This window comes from Lolium perenne, chromosome 7 (assembly GCF_019359855.2).
Source record: "Lolium perenne isolate Kyuss_39 chromosome 7, Kyuss_2.0, whole genome shotgun sequence".
NCBI classification, from domain to species: Eukaryota; Viridiplantae; Streptophyta; class Magnoliopsida; order Poales; family Poaceae; genus Lolium; species Lolium perenne.
In genome coordinates, this window is record NC_067250.2 from 280,969,893 (window position 1) to 280,984,439 (window position 14,547).

At 42.1% G+C, this 14,547-nt stretch overlaps 1 protein-coding gene across 1 annotated transcript; it reads left to right on the forward strand.

Moving 5' to 3' along the window:
• Window positions 1–5,083: 5,083 nt before the first annotated feature.
• LOC127312531 (protein SEMI-ROLLED LEAF 2) lies at window positions 5,084–14,252 on the forward strand. Its single transcript, XM_051343048.2, has 20 exons — window positions 5,084–5,375; window positions 5,840–5,983; window positions 6,087–6,161; window positions 6,252–6,367; window positions 6,567–6,681; window positions 6,784–6,912; window positions 7,519–7,566; window positions 7,959–8,149; window positions 8,234–8,430; window positions 8,514–8,800; window positions 8,981–9,130; window positions 9,238–9,729; window positions 9,853–10,002; window positions 11,446–11,521; window positions 11,732–11,859; window positions 12,394–12,594; window positions 12,681–12,815; window positions 12,928–13,047; window positions 13,390–13,608; window positions 13,692–14,252. Exons 2-20 carry the CDS (start codon window positions 5,849–5,851, stop codon window positions 13,869–13,871), a joined length of 3,144 nt encoding a protein of 1,047 aa, XP_051199008.1. The 5' UTR covers window positions 5,084–5,375; window positions 5,840–5,848; the 3' UTR covers window positions 13,872–14,252.
• The last annotated feature ends 295 nt before the right edge of the window (window positions 14,253–14,547 follow it).

Here is a 14,547-nt window from a genome sequence, read left to right on the forward strand (position 1 = left end):
ATAAAACAATATAACTTACTTTCTTTAATTATTATTTTGTTAAATCCTTATTAGAAGGATTTAAACCTAATTACTAATTATCTTAATTAATAATTCATTAAAAATAATATAATGCCAATTCAACATTATTTTTAATTCCAAAGTTACTAATAACTTCAACTTTAAAATGAAGTTACTAATCATAGAACTACATGGTAATTAGAAAACCCTAATTTCATATTAAATGAAAATTACAACCTCATAATTTCATGTGAAACCCAAAACCCTAATTCAATTAGGAACCCTAGATCCATTACTTCATATGAACCCTAAATTGATTCCCAAACCTAAAACCCTAAGTAACATGTGATCATGTTACTTCATTAGTAATCATAGATTCATATCTAGCAACTAAATACTAGTTCAAATCCACATAAAATATGGGAAACCTATCACTACAAATTAGCATCCCATGTGTTCATCTTAATCAGACCTAAATAATCAAGTAGGGTCAACCAAGTGTAAAACCTAGATCCTTTTACCAAAGCCATCACCCTTATTCATTCCTATTTAGCATCACATCAATGTGATGAACTTCAGGAGCAACTATGCCAAATCTTGAACATTACATAACCATATTCCACTAAACCCTACTAGTGTTGGATACTTATCCACCATCTTATTTAGGAGCCAATTATTCCTTACTTAATAGAACCAACAGTAAAACCTAGACCACCTCAACCCTAATTGATATACTTCTTATTATTTAAGAAGTATGTTCTTCAAAAGTTATTCTTTTGAACTATATAATAAGTAATCATCAACCATGCACTATAGGACTTAAAATTGACAACTGCTCTTTACTTATTATACAACTACTATTCCTTGATGTGTATGATTGTTACTATGCATTTACCACCTGCTTATGATTCTAAAACAAACAACCCTGAATACGAACCTTGTTTGTGAATCACTCTAAAAGTGCAACAAACCCTGAACAAATCATTACCACTCACTAATCCTAAATCATCGGGGTTAGATCACGCTTAAAGCGATTGCATCTCATACTTATGCATTATTGCATCCTTGCCAATCTTTTAAACATCGTCCTTACCGGACGATGATCCTATTTCAGAATTTGGAGTTATTGCGTACCGAAGACCTTGACTGCATAATCTTGCAGTCAAGAAAGGCAAGTTCATCACTTGCTCATGTCATTTGATTATTTCTATCAAATTACTTGCAAAGTACTATGGTTATCACTATTGCATAAAAACCAAAACCACTACTTTCATAACTATGAATATGACTATGTGGTGGGCAATGGAACCATGGATTGTGTTGATATGGTGGAGGTTCCATTGCACGGGTTTATATCCATCTAGGATTAAACAACAAATGTCGCCTTGATGATTCTTGTGCCGTAATACCCGTGTTAACCATAAGATCCGGAGTGGGACGGAGTAGTCAAAAGTGTTTCCACCTCTCGTTCATCAACGGATGCGCTTTACCGTAGTACACTTGTAATCCAAGGGGGCAAGCTGGTGAGGCTGGGGAGTCCTAAGTCCCCACGGCATAGTCCGTAGTACACTTGTCGCCCGAAGGAGCAAGATGGTGAGGCTGGGGAGTCCTAAGTCCCGACGGTATTGCGGTCTAGGATGGGTTGCAGCTACCGGCGTAGGAGTGTATGGTAGAGCCCAGCACTGTTGTCGTGGTCGGGGTCCACCTTGAAATCTACAGGAATAATGGGACCGACGTGGACCCAGGGTCGGCGCATGCAACAACGGGTGGGTGTTCGAGGTAGCGGAGGAACATGATTGGCTAGACCTTATACCGGGCCTCACACCAAAGGAAGTGTGGACGAGAACATGACTCGGTTGGCACCAAGGTTAAGATCTCTTATGGGTAAAGCAACACACCTCTGCAGAGTGTAAAGAACCGTGACTGTCACTCCCTCGTTCGGGATATGGAGCTGAACGCGGCCGGAAAGGAGCTCCATGAAGTTCTAGTAAACCGGTGAAGGCTGACGGACATAGTTCTTCTGAATAAAAGCAACCTCTTGAAGAAATGATTATGAAAACCTGCATTGGTATTAGACTTTCTGGTCTAATGCCGTAGCTAGTGCATTAAACACCTCTTTCCTATAATGAACTTGTTGAGTACGCTCGTACTCATCCCACTCTTAAATCCCCTGCTTAGGTATGGAGGCATCGAAGGAGGATCTACAGGGCAACTCAAAGGCCGAGGAGCCAACAACTACTTCAAGAGACATGACCCTGTCAGTGGAGTCAGATATCACATCCAACAAGGAGAAAACATAGTTTAGCCATAGAAGGGAACTAGCTTCCTAAACCTAGCTCCTATTTAGCTAGAATCTATTCATAGCCCTATAGCTAGTCAAATACTCTACAAATAGAGTTCGTGATAGGATTAGACTACGAGTCGTTCTTCTGGAGTTTATTTGCAGTTTTACCTCATTGTAAAGTAGGAGGCTGTGATAATCTTATGTAACAGAGTCAATGTTGTAATTCTATAGACATACCTTGGACCCGCATATGTTTCTGTTGTACCACTCTGAGCGATATAATACTGGTGGAACGGTGTTTCATTGGTGTTATATCAGACTTGCATACTACACCATGCAGTGGTATGCCGGGTCACCACACCACCCTCCTCCCGTTCCACACCCAACCCAACCACCACCCGCGCGTCCGTCCGGCACCAGCACAACACAGCACAACGCGAGCGAGCGCACGACATGAAGGGCAATGTGGGCAAAACCAGAGGCCCGTCGTGCCCTGCCACCCCGTGTGCGTGCCTCTCGCCTCTCCCACCACCCCGTCCCGCCCGCGTCTCCCTCCCCTCCACACCCCACCACACCCCGCGTTTCCCTCGCCCGGAGCGGCAAGCAGGAGGCGGAGAGGAGGACCACCACCCACCACCCCCGGCGAAACTTCAAGCATGTGAGCTCTTTGAGTTGACTCATCTTGAACTTGCACCTCATTTCTTCGTATTACAACCTTGACGCCAACTAATCGTTCAAGCATTGCCTATGGATAACTCCTACACATATAACTCAATGCAACCATTAGTCCATAGGGATTGTCATTAATTACCAAAACCACATATGGGGGCTCTATGCACTTTCAGCTGGGGTCCAGGCTCGGAAAGCGTCATCTTTGGAAAAAAAGAGAACGTCTAACATTCAATCATCCTACCAGCTGGGGTACAGGCATGCTATTTTCTATACCATATCCTACACCGTATCCGGTGCACCACTTCGAAATCGGATATGGATACCTTTAAACGGATTCGGCGCTCGTTTTGGTGCGGAAATTATCCTGTCAGTACAATGGTAGGGAAGACTTGCATTCTCTTAGTCGTCTACTGTGTTTGGATGTTGGAAAAGTTGCCTGGAATTAGATATCTGGAATTTCCAGCCCGCTTTCCGTTGTTTGAAGTGGCTAAGGAATTAGAACGTGGAAAGTTGAAAAAATTCCGAGCGCAGCCTCTAGCAGGTCGAGTGGGCTCTCCCAATTCCAACCTCCATCCCTCAGAAAGGCGTGGAAACTCGCGTCTCGTACCGCTTCCTCTCTCCCGATCGCTAACCTCTCCCTCTCCTCCACAAAGACGAGCGCCGCCTTGACCTGCAGCCATCGGCCGCCGCCGCCGAGGGCGGTAAGACATATTTTCTGGCCTCCTCTTCTCCTTCCCAGCTTCCCCGGCGGCTACCGACTTGAACCCCGCCCTAACCCTAACTCCATGTTGGTTGCACCATGATCGCTAGCAGTTGATCGGCGTTGATAAACAACGATGGCATGGGATGGGCGGGGGATCGGCAGCTAGATGAAAACGGCGGGAGGGGATGGACGGCCACTCCCCTGGACATGGCTCATGACCTTGCGTTGATGTTTGGTATCATGTGTGGTTTGTTTTATGAACTATGTGTGTGTTATATGTAAGACATGATCTATGCACTTTTCCTAGTTGTTTGGGACATTTTAATTATCCATGTTACAATTGTCGTTGCTACTTCATATATTCCGTGACATGCGTGTTGTTATATATTGTGTCTTATTCATATTATTTTAATGCTATATTGTGTGGAAAATAATATATACACATTGTAGTACATACATGCTATTTTTTCATGTACATAAGTTTATATTATCTAAACTCAACAAAACATCCAATTCCATGGTTTGTACATCCAAACAGGAATTGGAATTGGTCAGCAGCCTCTGGTTTCCAAGCACACCCAAACAACTGAATTGCAATTGGAAGTCATTTCCTTTCCATCCTGGATTTGGAATTCCTTTTCCAATTCAATTTCATGCCAGTTTTCTAACATCCAAACACAGCGAAGAGAATGAATTAACTTCAGTAAAAGAAATCGATAAGGAAAGACACGTGAATTATTTTAATGGAGGAAATGATTTTATCTTATTTTCTAAAGAATTGCCCTAGCTTATATATACTCCATCCCAAAACTTATGGCTTATATTACTTTTAGAAAGTCAAACTATATCAAGTTTGGCCAAGCTTTTACCAAAATTATTAACATGCAAAATACAAAACTAATATCATTAAATAGATAGTAAAATATGTTTTCGTGCGATATTTAGAATATATTATATTTTTTGATAGATTGTTCTAAAAGTTTGGTCAAAGTAACTTTGGTTTGACTTTTCAGAAAAAATATAATAGGTTTGGGATGGAGGTAGTAGATGATGACAATCTTCTCTTTCTTCCCCAAAAATCCAACGTGATGTTTATAAGAGAAGTTTGGTGTCATTTTTTATTATTACGAAACACATTACTAGATATTTTTGATTCGGTGAGCGGTGACATTGACGATGGGTGAACAACACATTTCCGCTGCGCAGCTTGACTTTCTTGTTCTAGTCTGTAATTTCGCGTTTCTTTTTCGACATGCGGGAGGGGGTTTGCCGAGCGGAGGCCGCGCACGCGGCGGCGTGATTTCCGGCGACCACCTCGGCCGCACGAATGGTGGCCAAGGCCAGCAGCGCCACCACCCCCCTCCCGTTCCACACCCAACCACCACCAGCACAGCACAGCACAGCGCGAGCGCGAGCGCACGACAGGAAGGGCAATGGGGGCCGGTCGTGAATAAGCGTGGGGCGTCGTGCCCTGCCACCCCGCGTGCAGTGCGTGCCTCTCTCGTCTCCCCGCCTCTCCCTCCCCTCCACACCTCCACCACCCCCCGCGTTTCCCTCGCCCGGAGCGGCAGGCAGGCAGGAGGCGGAGAGGAGGACCACCCACCACCACCACCACCGGCGACGCGCCGCCGCTGGCGTCCCGCGTTCACCACCTCGCCAGCGCCGCCGCAGCCCAATCCGACCGACCGGCAGGCCGGCTTGGCCACTCGTAGTAATGTAATGTTACTCTTTCCCTTTCGTCGTGCTTCCGCATTTGGCGCCGATTGAATTCTTGTGTGTGTCTGAACGTGTGCGCTTGGGGATCGTTGTCGGCATTGCGCACGACCGGTCGATTTCGGTTTCCTGATCGGCAGTGCTCTCGAGTTTCGAATGATGCGTTTCACCTAGTTCAAGGTTGACCAAAATGTAGTTTGATTTCGATTTTGGGTGGTAGGTTAGGGGAAATCCGCTAGCATTTTGGCCGTGGAATCTGAATCCATGGCGTTGATCAGTGGGTTGGTTCTTGGTTGTCCAACTCTGACGGGTCCAACATCGGTGTCTGCATTGATAAACATTGTTAGAATTCCGTATTCTTGAAAACATAGTTCGAATTCCAATCATGAGATGTGTGTACAGGGTTTCCTGCTAGTGTCTGTTGCAGTGGCACTAACATGCGCTGTATCAATCAATTCTGCCTGCAGTAGTAGAGGATGGGTGTGATATCCCGGAAGGTCTTCCCGGCGTGCGGGGCCCTGTGCTACTTCTGCCCCGGGCTCAGGGCGCGGTCCAGGCAACCTGTGAAGCGGTACAAGAAGATCCTCGCCGAAATCTTCCCCAGAACGCCGGTTGGGGCACCTCCCTTTTTTCTTCTTCTTCTCTCTGTCGCGGAAATACGGCATTAGCCGGAAATAATCATTACATATATGTGTGTGTGTTTTCACGATGTAGGATGAGGAACCTAACGAGAGAAGGATCGGGAAGCTGTGTGAGTACGCGGCCAAGAACCCTATTCGAGTCCCAAAGGTTCCCCCTCTTCTCTTTCGGACCTCAAATGTTTACTCTCGACTTTTGGGTTAGCTTGCATTCTAACATGCGTTGATATTTCTTGAGCAGATCACAGTTTACCTGGAGCAAAGGATTTACAAGGAATTAAGAACAGAGCAGTATGGCTTTGCCAAAGTGGTGATGCTGATATACCGCAGACTGCTGGTTTCTTGTAAAGAGCAAATGTTAGTATTCCTTTTTTAACTGTCTCTTTCCCCCATGTCACTGGACTCCATAAGATTATTTGCCAAAATGAGCGCCATCCATCCGACTGACAACCATTAGATGTTAATACTGTCATTTGGTCTGCAAATGAATATCCTACTTACTTTGATACTATATCTGAATATGGTTACAAATATAAACGTCATTTTCTCAATGCAGGCCACTGTTTGCGAGTAGCTTATTAAGCATTGTACACACTCTTTTGGATCAAAAGAGGCAGGATGACATGCGCATTATAGGGTGTGAAACCTTGTTTGATTTTGCTGTCAATCAGGTATGTCCATTGCCATGATTATCAGTGGATGCCATTATTTGCCAGCAGGATACTTGATATGGCATGGCGCCTATTTGGTTCTTACATTTCTGTATATTCTAGGTGGATGGTACATACCAATTCAATCTTGAAGGGCTTGTCCCAAGACTATGTGAACTAGCTCAAGAGGCAGGAGAGGATGAGAGAGCAACTTCACTGCGTGCTGCAGCCCTGCAAGCCCTTTCAGCTATGGTATGTTCTGTCATAACACAATATCAAACAAGTGTTACATCTTACCATTGATTGCTAAAATTGGTGAAGAAATGAATGGAAAAAATTCTGTTGTAGGACTAGGAGACTGTTACATAGCCAAAAGCCCAAAAGAGGGTCAAATAACGCTTCTGAGTTCTGATAAACCTTTTTTATATCATAATTTGATGCTAGCATAAGCAATAAATATTGCTAACTACGTATCTTTGAAGCGACTTAACATCCACTTACGGTTTCTCAACAGAAGAATAGATCAATATCATTCTCACCACTTATTTGTACAGCTAAGGATGCTTGCTTCAACTGTATAGCTGTTTATCGTTCTTTTCGTGCTATTTGTGCTCCACTGTAGTCACGGGACTCACATGAATGATGTCAGTTGAAGTGTTATTCATTTATTACTGTATACTGTTTTCCTCAAACTTATACGCTACCTACTCTGAACATCTGAACCTTGCAAACTACTCCCTCCATTCCTTAATATAAGATGTTTTGGTAGCTCAAATTGAACTGCCAAAACATCTTATATCTAGGAACCGAGTAAGTAAATAATATCTGCAGTTATAATATTTTCCTTATATTGAGCAGATCTGGTTCATGGGAGAGCTTTCTCATATCTCGTCAGAGTTCGATAATGTAAGTAAGACCTGACCGGTAGTTCTTTCCTTGCTATATCTTTCTGTATTAATATTTACTACGTTAAAAGATCTATGCTTGATTCCTGGCCTATCTATATTCTAAACCAGTTAGCATAAGTTTCCTCCCCTCTATTTCTGCATACTTGGATGAAACGTCCATAAGCTGCCACTCATAAGATCTTTTCACATGATTATTAAGTGTTGCATTTAGCATCGTTGCAGAAATATTGAGGTCACGTCTGGAAAAAATATGTAACTTGGTAATGCATCGGAATTTTCTTGTTGGTAGTTTTTTTTTGGTTAGTATCAGATTTTCAACTGCTTGCACAAGCAGATTGTGTCTCCAAATGTTCCCTTCATAAATTTTCTTTTCTAAATATTCATTGACAGGTTGTTGAAGTTGTATTGGAAAACTACAAACCTCAGAAGGCCCAAAATGATGATCAAGTTACCACAGATCCATACAATGAAACAGCGCAACAAGCCCAGAAAACAGAGCAAAATACATCCCCCTATGTCATTTCTGAGATCCCCTCCTGGGAGAGCTTTGTTAATGCTAAGGGAGGAGTTAACCTGTCTATGTAATACATCTTATTCCTACTCCTTTTGTACTTGATATTTTTCTTGTTCAGTAGTTGGCTTCTCAACCGACTCTTGTGCTGCAGGGAATATGCCAAGGATCCTAAGTTTTGGTCCAGAATCTGTGTGCACAATATGGCTAAGCTTTCTAAGGAGGCAACAACATTCCGTCGAATCTTGGAGTCCTTGTTCCGGTGTTTTGGTAACAGTAGTTCCTGGTCACCAGATAATGGACTTGCTCTCTGTATATTGTTAGACATGCAACTGTTGGTAGAAAGCACAGGTACTTCATTTGCACTCTATGAGAGCAGAGTATATTATATAAAAGTAAACTAGTTTTTTATTTTGTTTAAATGACTTCTGCAGGGCAAAATATGCATTTACTGCTGTCTCTACTAATAAAGCATATTGAAAACAAAGCAATGTTGAAGCAACCAGAGATCCAGCTTAGCATCGTGGAAGTGGCAGCTACCCTTGCAGAACTGTCCAGTTGCCAGGCTTCAGCAATAACTATAGGTGCTATAAGTGATCTAGTCAGACATTTAAAGAGAACATTCCATATTACTCTTGGTAGCAAAGACGCAGAGCTAGTAAAAAGAAATGAAAGTTTCCGCAAGGCTATAGACGACTGCCTAGTGCAACTGTCAAAGAAGGTCTGTTTTATTTTCTGTCCCTCTGAAATTTTATGCTCAATTTGCTTGTATCACTTGTGTAAATGTGATATCTTAACTAATGCCCCTTAGCAGTCTGATCTGTGCAATTATATGGTCACATTCAAATAAAAGTCTCTCCAAATTGCACGGTTGGCTTATCAAGACTATTTTGTTAATCAGGTATCTGATGCTGGGCCAGTTCTTGACATGATGGCGGTGATGCTAGAGAACATTGCAAGCACTGCTGTAGTAGCTAGATCAACTGCAGCTGCAGTTTATCGCACAGCTCAAATAATAGCTGCTGTACCAAATTTGCAGTATCAGAATAAGGTATCCTCTCAAAGCAAAAAAGTGAAAGAAAAATAAGTGTTTAAATTCATCTCAGGAAGCAGTACCTTTTTCTGCTTCGGAAATTTATATTCTATATATGTTGTCAGGTGTTTCCAGAAGCTTTATTTCATCAGTTACTCTTAACAATGATCCACCCTGATCATGAAGCTCGTATCGCTGCACACCGCATATTTGCTATTGTCTTGGTCCCCTCCTCTGTTTCCCCCCTGATTCAAGCAAGTGCCACAAGCCAGGCTAGGACACGTGACATGCAGAGAACACTATCTAGAGCTGTCTCCGTGTTTTCATCTTCAGCTGCTATCTTTGACAAGTTGAAAAAGGATAAGCACCCAGACAATTCACAAGGTGAAGATACTGGAAATACTAAACGGCAAAACTTACCTGTATCTCAAAGCCGCCGTGGTAGCATGAGAGTTCCTAACTTTTCCATGAAAAAGGGTCCATCAATGGCTCTGAGGGCTCCTTCGTCTGTTAGAGCTCCTTCCATTGCACTTAGAGGTCCTTCCATGGCTCTGAGATCGCCTTCTATGGCTGTTAAGGAAGACAAAGGTTCCTCAAGCAAATCAGATGATGAAATGGTACCTTCATCAGTATAACCTTTTCTCGAATTTAGGATTATTAACTAAAGATCAATGGTATTTGAGAAAAATATTTGTTAGAGTAATGAATAATCATTTCTGCAATATGTTAAATGTGTTCAGGATTCCCTTTTGCTGAAGTTGAGCAGTCGTCAGATCACACTTTTGCTGACATCCATTTGGGCTCAAGGAGTGTCTCCTGAAAACACTCCTGCAAACTATGAAGCCATTGCTCATACCTACAGCTTGCTTCTATTGTTTTCTGGATGCAAGGTAATCTATTCTTCCAATCACATCTTGTTATTTTCTTCATCATTCTTGGTATGCTTATCAGACAGACACCAGATATGTAATGCAAAAGATTAATGTCATGCTAACCAAGCCTCCCTTTAAGTGCCTAGCATTGGTTGATTTTTTTACCAAGTGCAATGCGTAGCTGCGGAAATGTGCTGACCAGGTGTCTGAACAAGTGAACAGGACCACTAGTTCTGTTTGGACCTAGCCATGGTTGTGTAGTAGGGATTAGGGAACACAGGGGATTTACACACAATTCTCTCAATTTTGACTCGTATAGAATTTTGAAATTATTTAGATATTTCAACACAAAACTAAATTTATACGCTAGCATCATGTCTTTATAAAACAAGCTGATAAAGATCACATGACGTAAATGCGATATACACTTGGAAAGAGTGGCACCTTTCTCTGCTGGAAGCTCACTTCATATCCAATGAATCCATTTGTACTGGTAAGTGGTCCTGAAGAGCTAATTTAGATAAAACGTGCACCTTCTGTCCTAAGAAGTGATATTCTGTTAAAGTTATTATTTTATACATGGCTCATTAATGTTTATTGAAACTTCCCCGAAATTTGCACACATCATGTTACTCATCATTTTATTTATCTTATCACATTTGTCCTTCACATGTACACTATCTTCTCTCTCCCTCTTTCCCTTTGCACTCCTTAGTATGTCCTGTGAATTCTATCTCGAATTTCTTTCTTGTTCCTTTCCCCCTTTCTGAGGAAAGTCTGAAGGGGAGACGCTGCCTAGAACTTCATGGAAGGAGAAAAAAATACAACAAGCAGAAGGTTGCATGTTCATGCATAGTGCAGTAACGTTCACACACAGACAAACAAAGGACAAATGGAGTATACGATGCATGCAAACGCCAAACTTGTAAGAAGATAATATGGGGACCGAGAAAGAAGAGAAGCAAACTAGCTTTCCGAAGTGCATGCTTGCAGCAAGCAGTTCTCACTTAGCCAAGAGTATTGGATACTGTACTGTGCATCAAAAGCTCAATCATATTAAGATAGTCATCTCTTAATCTTTCTGGGTTGGACTTCAAGTTGTCAGTTCTGCCACGCCACAGCCAAATCGTTAAAGAATACATATGGCAGTTAATCCCCAGGAGTCTTTCATGTCTGGACAGAGAAGAGAGTGACCAGTTGAGAATGTCACATTCATATTTCTCTAGTTTTTGTGGCTCGCAGTTTAAACTGTTCGATTTTGCACATGAGTGTCAACAGTGTTCTACAGTTCAAGCAGTTTTGACACTCAAAATGACAAAGCGTTCTATTTTCTGTTTCTTCTAATGAATGGACATCTATTTCTGTTTAATTACTTCAAAATTGGAATAAAAATATGGTTTTTTCTTAGTTGTATCTATCATTATTACCTCTTTTATGATGGTTTTTTTTTTGCTCTTCCAGGCATCAATTTTTGAGGCTCTTACTCAGAGCTTTCAGGTTGCATTTGCTTTGAGGAGCTATTCACTTACTGAAGCAGGTAATATAATCAAACTGACTACAAGTATCTTTAGCTGTAAATATAAAACACAGTGTTCCATATAACTTAAAACTTGGCCTCATGTTGTAGATGAATCATGATGGTGTGATAATTGTTTGGGAAAATGATGCTGTAATAATAACCTTACACTAGAATTCAGTATTAATTCTCTTGCACCTATTAATTGTTTTCTACTTGTTAACCTTGTAGAATCGTTACCACCATCTCGGCGCCGCTCCTTGTTTACTCTGGCGACGGCCATGATTATTTTCTCTTCAAGAGCTTTCAATGTGGTGCCTCTTATTCCAATCTGCAAACAGATGATTAATGAGCGAACGGTATGTGATGAAAGACCTCCCTTGTTTGATTTCTGCTGTAACTTTTTTTTGGTTATATTAGCAATCAAGTCAACTAGCTATCCTACGTTATCTTATTCTTGTTAGTTTCCAGATTCTCTTGTTTTTACCAAATATTTACTTTTACATCGCAAGTCTTACTGAAAAGTTAGTTTATCGCATAATCACCTGAATAGTCACACTAAACATGTACAATATATAAAATCACTTCTAACCTTCCTTTCTGGTCTTCTTGACATCTGACAATGTAGTATGGTTTTAGATTTTATTTTGTAAGTACGGCGAAAATTCATAGAGCATAATCCTCTTGGTTGGTTTTTCCACCATGCTTCTGTTAGTATTCCTATAATTTGTATAGCACATAGACCAAACAAGAGGTCAGTTGCATCTCTGTTTGTTCTAGAGATTAACAAATTAGAGTTGTTCATTGTATTGTCATTGAACACATTTTGGTTGTATCTTGACTTTGTGTTGGCACAGACCTTTTATCTGGCATTTGTTTGGTATTTTACTTAGGGCGATCCATTCCTTCATTTGGTGGATGAGAGTAAACTTCAGGCGGTGAAAGATTCCTTAGACGACCCATCAAAAATATACGGATCGCCAGAGGACAATACTAATGCACTGAAGGCTCTTGAAGCAATAGAGCTATCAGAAAGTCAATCTCGAGACAGCATCGTCTCCACAATCATGAACAACATAGCAAATATTATTGATGTAATGTTCACCTTCTCACTTGCCTCTTACATTCATTGTTTGAACCAAGTTCCATGCAGCTGTAGGTGACTTTTCTGTTTCTGCAGGCAGAGTTGCACAGTGTGAGAAGCCAACTGCTAAGTGATTTCTCCCCCGATGACATGTGCCCAATGAGCACTCAGTTCTTTGAATCACCTGATGAGAATTCATCAGGGTCTCATGAGGATGCTCACCATGAAGAGGTATGGTTGTCTATATTAGCCTGCAACTTATACTTTTGAAAGCACCTTAGTTTTTGGCCATTACTGTATCGGTCAACTACTTTTGTTGCTAAAAGTTGAATATATTCAATAGGGTATGCTGATTGACCTGGGTCATGATCATGATATTTTTGGGGAAGCTTCAGAAAGTACGTCAGCTACTGCATCTATTCCTGCTGGAGATCTTATGAGTATCGATCAGCTTCTCGAAACAGTATGTCCTTATGAAAAAACTATGATTCCTTCCTATATCGCTTTTTACTATCTTATCAGTTCTGTTGTAAGTTGATGACAAGTTCTCTCAGCACTTGAGCTACTCATTGATGCAATTATATGTCCTGTAGTAGCACATCTAGGCAGAAAACATTAAAGTTTTGCCTGTAAATGCTATGTTTTGCTCTATTTATTTAACTTAATTTGGTATTCTTCTACCTGCCCAACGAAACAGCAACAGTCACTTTTGAACATTAAAGTATCTTTGCTGTTCACAATATTTACTTGGCATGATAACTGCTTTAACTAACGTTTCTTTTTTCATCCTTTTGCCATTTCATAGATTGGCGCCGACCCTGCACATCACACAGAAAGTGCTCATCTGTCAGCAGACATGCCGTTCATGGAGATGACTAGCCAATGCGAAGCCCTCACGACAGGGAAACAGCAGAAGATGTCTACCTTCATGAGTTTCCAGCCAAGCTCGCAACCAGCCCCCATGCCCAGCCAGCAGCCCGGCCAGATGGAGCTGGATTTCTTCAGTGATCCCCCGTTGCCTCAGGTAGCATAATTTTCAGTCTCTCAGTGCATATGCTAGTATTACATTCACTAAGATACTGATGTCGTAAGCTGTGCGCTAAGCAGGCCGGGGTCCAGAGCACAAACCCATTCCTTGACGACAACTGGGCCGCTTTCCCCCAGCACATGGATGCTGGCAACCCGCAGTCGGCCGATGACCCATTCGAGCAACATTTCCTGAAGCTACCGGCGGCAAGCCCTTACGACCACTTCATGAGGGCTGCAGGCTCAACAGGCCAGAGCTGAACTCAGCCTGCATTGCAGCAGCAACTCTGTCGTGTCTCGGTGCATTGTACCGACAGGTAGGATGGACGTCTCAGGTTCCTGCCGATCGAAGATGCGGCAATTTCCCGTCCTTGTGTTCGCCAGAAAGGTGTAATATATCTGCGTGCTTCTGTTTCGTGCGCGGGCAGGCCCTCTTAGAGGGGCAACCGGATTGGACACCCATTCCGTTCATTCTTTGTGTATAGTGGTATCAGGTATGTATAGGCTTGGTTGCTGTGTTGTATGTATATTATCCAACGCGACGTGTAGAGGGACTGACGGGAGCAGTGCCTTCTGGGTTACCACAGAAAGTTTGTACTACATGCGTGTAACATAGCTGCCGAATGCAGCGTATACAAAGAAAGGAAAAGGATGATCAAGAAGTCTCTCTTGTACCACAAATCCACGATACATCGTGCACATTCTAGCTTCGTTGCTGCACGCAGCATCGCGTCACGGCTGCTTAGGTTTTAGCAATGTTATCGGCTGACGGTTGTGACCAATTATTTGAGCTTATATACGAATATATGTCCATTTTCCTGATATAGTGATATGCTCCTGGCCACATGATACAAAGGTTCGTGATCGCCTAATCAGCGGTGCGTCAGCTGATTGCAACAACTAATTCACTAGGCCGATTCAATTCAGTCTTTGGACC

Coding starts and splice junctions, on each gene's coding strand:
- LOC127312531 (XM_051343048.2), top strand. CDS start 5,849: ATGGGTGTGATATCCCGGAAGGTCTTCCCGGCGTGCGGGGCCCTGTGC. Junction 8,150..8,233: donor GGAGGAGTTAACCTGTCTAT/GTAATACATCTT, acceptor CTTGTGCTGCAG/GGAATATGCCAAGGATCCTA. Junction 12,816..12,927: donor AGGATGCTCACCATGAAGAG/GTATGGTTGTCT, acceptor TATATTCAATAG/GGTATGCTGATTGACCTGGG.